General features: G+C 45.2%; 1 protein-coding gene across 1 annotated transcript in view; it reads right to left on the bottom strand.

The window, feature by feature from the left end:
- Nucleotides 1-328: 328 nt before the first annotated feature.
- LOC307081933 (neuronal acetylcholine receptor subunit non-alpha-2-like) overlaps nt 329-8,380 on the bottom strand; it is a gene marked incomplete at both ends in the record, with an annotated part of 8,178 nt that continues 126 nt past the window's right edge. The window contains 5 exons of the mRNA XM_079745305.1: nt 329-496; nt 1,284-2,184; nt 2,353-2,462; nt 2,887-2,931; nt 6,319-6,470. Of these exons, the coding sequence (XP_079601431.1) occupies nt 329-496; nt 1,284-2,184; nt 2,353-2,462; nt 2,887-2,931; nt 6,319-6,470 (1,376 nt within the window). The remainder of the gene's footprint in view (nt 497-1,283; nt 2,185-2,352; nt 2,463-2,886; nt 2,932-6,318; nt 6,471-8,380) is intronic.

Genomic DNA, 8,380 nt, shown 5'->3' with positions numbered 1-8,380 from the left:
ACATAAGCGTTGGCAACTACTGCATTATATTTTATACAACAGAGAAAGATCTTCCTGAAGGTAATGTTTGTCCTATAATCTGCTAGTGTTCTAAAACTGTAAAACAGACCAATAATATTGTCACAAGGCTACTTAGCTGCCAGTCAGCTCGTTGTCGACCAAACTAACATTAGAGATCAGGTCCTAAGGGGAGCGAAGGGTCGACTCAATCTGTGACGAGGGACAGACTCCGAGGACGCCATGCTCCTCCCGGCTGCATCGTGTCCTCCTGGATGTCCGGTTTGATCCAGATGGTTCTTCTGAACGTGGATTCCCTGGCCGGTGCTCCTCAGTTGGAGGGTGGCTCCTCCCTCATCATGACCGGAGGAGGAGACGAGAGGAACTTCTGTAGGGCTGGGGTGAAGATGAGGATGGTTCCAAGTATGGACGCAGTGAGGAAGGCCCACAGGAAGATCCTGTCCAACACCTGGGCCACGAACTTCCAGTCCTGCACCACCTGAAAGAAGAGAAAACAGGATCATCACAATACGATGGATCTGTCTGATTAACTAGGGCCAATCATAAAGTGTGGCCTGTGAAGCCCCTTTAGACTGAAACTTTGACCGAGGGATAAACAAAAACAACCGACTTGACTTGACCGTGTTGTTCAATATTGATTTGGAGATTTATTTTTAATTCATTTGTTTGAAGAGTTTAAGGTTTTAGTCCTATTGTGTTTTAGTTCTTTCTGTCTAGGTTTTGATAGTTTTCCTGTCTTGAATTTATGGCTATAATAAATAAATATTGGCAATAGCATAAGACAGTATATACAGTAGACAAAACCGCAAAGTTACATTTACAAATGTCAATCTTAAATCAAACTCATGATTTCCTCTTTGGATATGATTTTAAATCAATCGGACCATGTAGATCCCTGTCACCACCTCCTGGATGAAGTACTCCTTTACCTCCTGGATGAAGTGCTCCTTTACCTCCTGGATGAAGTGCTCCTTTACCTCCTGGATGAAGTGCTCCTTTACCTCCTGGATGAAGTGCTCCTTTACCTCCTGGATGAAGTGCTCCTTTACCTCCTGGATGAAGTGCTCCTTTACCTCCTGGATGAAGTGCTCCTTTACCTCCTGGATGAAGTCCTCCTTTACCTTCTGGATGAAGTGCTCCTTTACCTCCTGGATGAAGTGCTCCTTTACCTCCTGGATGAAGTGCTCCTTTACCTCCTGGATGAAGTGCTCCTTTACCTCCTGGATGAAGTGCTCCTTTACCTCCTGGATGAAGTGCTCCTTTACCTCCTGGATGAAGTGCTCCTTGCGGATGTGTCGGCTGATGTAGCGCACAGAGTAGGTGGCCGTCTGCAGCATGGCATCCCAGGGCCCCTCCGCAGGGCCCCCCGGGTGCCCCCCTCCTCTCGGACTCCTCCCACTCCGGCCCCCGGGGTGGGGCTTGAGCGCGGGGCTCTCGGGGGCCAGCTCGGGGTAGTGGTAGCGGTCGGTGTGGCCCCTCATGCACAACATCCGGGGCAGCTGCTGCAGGAAGAGACGGCGCACCCAGGGCGACATGGGGTGGTAGGAGGTCGAGGAGCGGTGGTGCACGTTTATCACGAACACCGTCACGATGATGGACAGCGTGACAAAGATCATGATGAAGAGCAGGTACTCCCCGATGAGCGGGATGACCTTGGAGGAGGAGGGGATGATCTCCTCGATGACAAGCAGGAAGACGGTGAGCGACACCAGCACGGAGGTGGACAGCGACAGCTTCTCGCCCTCGTCCGACGGCAGGTAGAACACCAGTACGGTGAGGAAGGACAGGCCCAGGCAGGGGATGATGAGGAAGAGGGTGTAGAAGAGGGGCAGCCGCTTCAGGATGAAGGAGTAGGTGATGAAGGGGTAGCCGTACACGCCGTCCCGCCGGCTGCCGCGGACCCCCGTGGCGTTCAGGATCTCCCACTCGCCGTTGTCGAAGAAGTCGCGGCGGTCGACCTGGGGAGCCACTAGCTCCAGGTCCACCATGTTGCCGTCGTACGTCCACGAGCCGAACTTCATGGAGCAGTTCTGCCGGTCGAAGGGGAAGAAGGTGACGTCCATGGTGCAGGCCGACTTGTAGCTGGCAGGTGGCGTCCAGGTGACCGCCCCCGTGTGGCGGACGATGACCTTGGTCATGAGGGAGCCCTCGAAGCGGCCGTCCGCACTGGAGGGGGAGACGGCTCATAATATCATGGAGTAAAGCCTCCCAATCCAAATAAGAATTAGGATTATTGTCACTTGCTTACATCAAATGATATATGTAAATGAGTAAACTTGAAAAGGAAGTTGAATCCCTAATCTTTATGCTTGTCTAACTATCTGCGGTCTTTACTTCTTGTAGAGGACGATGTCTGGAAGCCAGATGCTCTCTGAGGGAACCCTGATTGAGGTGATCCCTCCGTACTCCGCTGGGTTCCACCGCAGCTTGTAGTCGATCCACTCCTGGTGAAGGTACACGATACCACTCATATTCCATACCTACTATACAGGGGATTTAGGATTATTGGTATTTTTTTTTCTTTTTATATATATATATATATATATATATATATATATATTAAAAGGTTTTACTTAATTAAAGAAACACAATAATTCCGATTAATAATAATAACTATAACAGGTACCACTTTGGTTTCATTCCAACTTAAATTAATGCATCTGAAAGCACCCATTCAAGCAACAGCAAAACTATTGGACAAGTTATTTATTGGTACTTGCATTGGCAATGATCAACCTAATTTAGGTCAGTAAGATGAGCTCATACAAAGCAAAGAGTCACCATGAAGAACCGGGAGATAAATCTCAGCCTCTTCTGGTTGGTCTGAGTGTTCACTCCTCACCGCAGCAGGGCCAGAAGACTCCTTACCTGCCACAGCCACACGTTGGTCGTCATCAGCTGGTTCTTCTCATCCTAAAGCACAAAAAGAAAAAAAAGACAGAGAAGTGTTTAATTATCAGACAGAAGGACAGACGGATAAGAAGAGAGGGACAGACTGTCCTCCACTTAGTGGTACAGTGTTCAGATCAGGCCTCCTCTGTCAGTGTGACTCAGAGGTCTTTGTGCTAACACAGACCAGAGGTGAACCTTAATCTAATACTGAGTACCAGCAGTAGCCTCTCTCTCTCTCTCTCTCTCCTCTAGTTCAAATATTGAGAATTATAACTCCTCATTTAAGAAAAATGCATATTTGCAAAAGACTTACAGTGGATTAAATCCCTGAAATACATATCAGGGGTTGACACTAACTGTTGCCCGCTTGCCTGGGGCAACTAAAAATAATAGTTGGGCAAGTTGAGATGATTTCTGGTTGCCCGAAAGGGCAAGTGCATTTTTTAGGGTTTGTTCATATAAAGGCTATTTATTAAAGAGTTTCTAAAAACTGCAGAACAACAATTTTCTTCCGCAAAATCACACCAAATAGATTTTATAGTGATCTTTTTTTGATCTATTTGCAATTGATCAGAGCGCTGTCTTCTCTTCTATCGGACAGCGAGTTAACAGACACACAGCGCTACAGCGCGAACATAGCCCCGCCTCTTGTCATTCACTCGCAGTGCGGTCTCTGGCAGTGATTCGGCACTAGTGTCAATGCTCTGTGTGACGGTGTTAGCTAAAGGTTAGCCAACACAGCAAGCATCTCAGTGCAGCTCCGCTGTTACACCAAAATTGTACCGGGGGGCGAAAAATGTACCGCCTACGTAATCTGCGTTCGAAAATTCCAAACCTGCCTGGCAACGGACGATCGCGTCGAACGTTGCCTGGCAACGGACGATCGCGTCGAACGATGACGTAAGAAGGTTCATGAACATTTGCGCTTATTCATTGAGCGTCACAAGACGAAATAACATTAAACAGATAACACTTATTTTACAAATTACATTTATTAGCGTTGCTAACTTTATATTTGTATTGTATTTAACTGTTTAATCACATTTAGCTAGTAAACTGAGTGTATTAACACAAGCTAGCTAGACTATGATACACTTTAAACACTCAGTTTACTAGCTAAATTCAATACAATACATATTGCCCCCGGTACAATTTTGGTGTGACACCGGCGCGACCGGTTTAGGTAGAGAAGGTAGACGGAGTAATGATGGAGGAGTGCGGTTTTGAAGTACTTTAGATTAAAGCAGATTACCAAGGAAAGTCAAAAGAATCATTTAAAATCATAGGCAAATGCAGGTACATGGTTTTGGGTTTCATAACTATGCACATGCACAGCAATAGCGACCTTTTTCACGAAATTGGACCTGCACAAACCATATATTATATAAAAGATGAGCCTTCACTGATTCCGACAGTCTAAACCATATCATTCTGGGACTAAATCTCACAAATAACAATTTAAGAAGAAATTTCCCCTTTTCTTTTAACAACCAAAAATGAAATTTTACCTTTGTGATTTTTGTCGACAAAGTTGAATCTGATCTCATTAAACCACCATAAACAGATAAACCAGCGGCCAAATTTTGCAACTAAACATGGTGTTTACAATTAATTAGGTAAAATTGCCTTCATCAGAACACCTGTTCTTCAGCGCAATTTAGTGGTCATATGTGTATTTGCGAATGTTTGACTTGGTGTCATTCGATTATATTTGCCCTGAACTTTAAATAGAGGTGTCAAGTGTCAAAATGGTAAGATATCTACCTGTTTGTGTCTCATAGTACGACAGTGATACCCACTGATGTATGTAATGGCTGATAATTATTTCAGGTGGAAATGTAATCTTCGACTTATGCTGTAAAGTAGTATCTACATTGAATATTTCACTTGCACAACAATCTTTCTTTTGGCACCAAGATGTAATATTATAGCCCTAGCAGTTTTGGGGATGTACTCTATTTAATTTGGTTACGTTCTTTCCTGAAAAAAACTTCTTTCCCCAGGTATCGAAAATGGTATAGAATATCAATATTTTTCCAAGTATAGTATCGAAGTTAGAAAATCCAGTATCGTGACAACACTACTATAAACGCGATTGTGATTGTTTAGTTAGACTTACAAGAAACGTGAAAATTAAAAAAAACATATCTTTGCTACTGGACATTTAGTTATTTACATTTGCATAAAATCCAGAAGAAAGCAAGCAGGTCTACATATAACTGGGAAATATCTTTAATAGGATGCAACGGTGGACTGAAATCACTTCATGGCAAGATGTGACTATTTGGTAAATAAGTAAACAAAGAAGAAGTTTGTTATTTTTTAAACACGTACATATGTGGAAGCTAACATTCAGCTTCAGTCTGAGCTAGGATGAGTTTTCTGAGTTCCCCAAAAGTAGGCCAGGTGCCTGGCCAAAAAAGGCCCATTCACGATTCTGATTTTAATTTGGGCAAGTGAACATTACATTCGGGCAAGTCGAACATGACCTGTACTTGCCCGATGGGCAAGTGCTTTTGAAACCTTAGTGTCAACCCCTGCATATCATGTAAAGTCTTATTTCAAGAACGTTTCTTTAATATGTCATCTAACCGTTGCCATGGTCTCTGGAATATCAATGCAGAGTGGTGGATAAAGCATTAAAGGGCTTCTATTATACCACCAGGTGTGATTAGCCAGTACAAGCCAAAAATTGGGAGTGTCCACCTACATGTATGCTAGTTAGATCGGTCTACCAGCCTACCCAGTGGATTGTAGCAAATGTTACTTATCTATAGAAAACCAATCTAGGGGGATACGCCCAGTTGTAAGGTCACTACGGCACAAGGAAAAGGCAGACTTTCAAACAGATTGTAATGGATAGTCACACTCGCACCTGGTGGTATAATAGCGGCCCTTTAAGGCCCAGATCTATTCAGCAGCCTGGACAGCGCCACACTGTGAGTGAAGGGCTTTGCTAACACTGCAGCTAACCAGCTAGCCTGATGGAACCGACTGATTACTATATTGCAATTACCTGTTAACTATTGAACTCCTTTATTTCTAACGTTGAGGCTATTTAACTGTCTGCAGAGCTACACCTAGTGACTTTTTACAAGTTTAGCTTGAATTTGATCTTCTCTTAATGGATTCTGTGTTCCTCTATCTGCTATATGAATGAGTTGTGTGTAGTTGTTTTTTTGGAGATTTGTTTAAGCTTAATTGTTGATGATATGGATAATGTATATGCTGGAATGCTCATGTGCATGTTGAATAACACATTTACTATATCTGGAAAAATATATACATATATATATACATATACATATACACACAGCCACACTCACGTGTGTGTGTGTGTGTGTGTGTGTGTGTGTGTGTGTGTGTGTGTGTGTGTGTGTGTGTTTGTGTGTGTGCGTGTGTCCTCACCACGTCGACCAGCTGGGAGATCTTGAGTCCGAAGCGCACCCTGACAGTGTCGTTGGCGCGCTGGATGGGCCTCACCCAGCGCTGGTACCCCAGGAACAGCCTCCTCATGAGGGCGTCCTCCACCACCGCCAGAGACAACGCCTCCCCCGCACCTACAGCAGGGAGGCATGACACCAGGCCTTATAGAGGACCTCTGACCCTAACCATAACCCTGACCCTAGGGCAGGAGGGGGAAAACATCAGGCCTTATAGAGGACCTCTGACCCTAACCCTAACCCTGACCCTAGGGCAGGAGGGGGGAAACATCAGGCATTATAGAGGACCTCTGACCCTAACCCTGACCCTAGGGCAGGATGGGGGAAATATCAGGCATTATAGAGGACCTCTGACCCTAACCCTAACCCTGACCCTAGGGCAGGAGGGGGGAAACATCAGGCATTATAGAGGACCTCTGACCCTAACCCTGACCCTAGGGCAGGAGGGGGGAAACATCAGGCCTTATAGAGGACCTCTGACCCTAACCCTAACCCTGACCCTAGGGCAGGAGGGGGGAAACATCAGGCATTATAGAGGACCTCTGACCCTAACCCTGACCCTAGGGCAGGAGGGGGGAAACATCAGGCATTATAGAGGACCTCTGACCCTAACCCTGACCCTAGGGCAGGAGGGGGGAAACATCAGGCATTATAGAGGACCTCTAACCCTAACCCTAACCCTGACCCTAGGGCAGGAGGGGGGAAACATCAGGCATTATAGAGGACCTCTGACCCTAACCCTGACCCTAGGGCAGGAGGGGGGAAACATCAGGCATTATAGAGGACCTCTGACCCTAACCCTGACCCTAGGGCAGGAGGGGGGAAACATCAGGCCTTATAGAGGACCTCTAACCCTAACCCTAACCCTGACCCTAGGGCAGGAGGGGGGAAACATCAGGCATTATAGAGGACCTCTGACCCTAACCCTGACCCTAGGGCAGGAGGGGGGAAACATCAGGCATTATAGAGGACCTCTGACCCTAACCCTGACCCTAGGGCAGGAGGGGGGAAACATCAGGCATTATAGAGGACCTCTAACCCTAACCCTAACCCTGACCCTAGGGCAGGAGGGGGGAAACATCAGGCATTATAGAGGACCTCTGACCCTAACCCTGACCCTAGGGCAGGAGGGGGGAAACATCAGGCATTATAGAGGACCTCTGACCCTAACCCTGACCCTAGGGTAGGAGGGGGGAAACATCAGGCATTATAGAGGACCTCTGACCCTAACCCTGACCCTAGGGCAGGAGGGGGGAAACATCAGGCATTATAGGAGAGGGTAGGAGGGGGGAAAGATCAGGCATTATGGAGGACCACTGAAAGAGGAGGCCCTAATAGTGAAAAAGGTAATAAAAACAGTAACACACTCAAAACCGTCATTGGTGTTTTACAAAGTCTTTCAAAGGTCTACTCAGCAAGAGCATTATCGCCCTAAACAACATTGTTATGGCTAAAAACTGTAGGCTATTTGAAGGTATCAATGTCGAAGATGTTTTGTGTATTATCTAAATATTCTTAATTCTAATGTTTGGTTTGTTTCTGTTTTGGCTCAATAGAGGTGACATTATTTGTGCCAGCCTTATGGATTTGTGTCATTGTGATGCTGAGTCAAGAGATTCTGAGGGTGGCGGTGACCGATATCTGATCCCATCCGCCTCGCGCCACATCCCGCTGAGCAGAGAGGACACAGCGACAGCCACGTGCACCGGAGACCTTATTGTTCACATTAATATACATAAATCCATGCATAAATAACAACGTAATTACCAAAACAATTACAACAACAAATGTTTGAATTCTAAAAGTCCTACTGTATTCAAAAAAGACGAATTAGCATTATCATCAGGATTATTTTTATTATTATTAGAATCGTTATTACTTTTATTACAAATAATATTAGTATATAATTGTAACTCTTAGTTTACTAGTAGCATAGAATAGTAATATTAGAAGTATGCATGTATCTTGCCCACTCGAGTTGCAAATAGGCAATTGATAACTCGGTAAGAAATAATGAAAAATTCAAA

This window comes from Pollachius pollachius (genome assembly GCF_949987615.1).
Source record: "Pollachius pollachius genome assembly, chromosome: 10".
In the NCBI taxonomy this organism is placed as follows: domain Eukaryota; kingdom Metazoa; phylum Chordata; class Actinopteri; order Gadiformes; family Gadidae; genus Pollachius; species Pollachius pollachius.
Note: the sequence above shows the minus strand (reverse complement) of the source record. Positions and strands in the feature narration are given on the sequence as shown.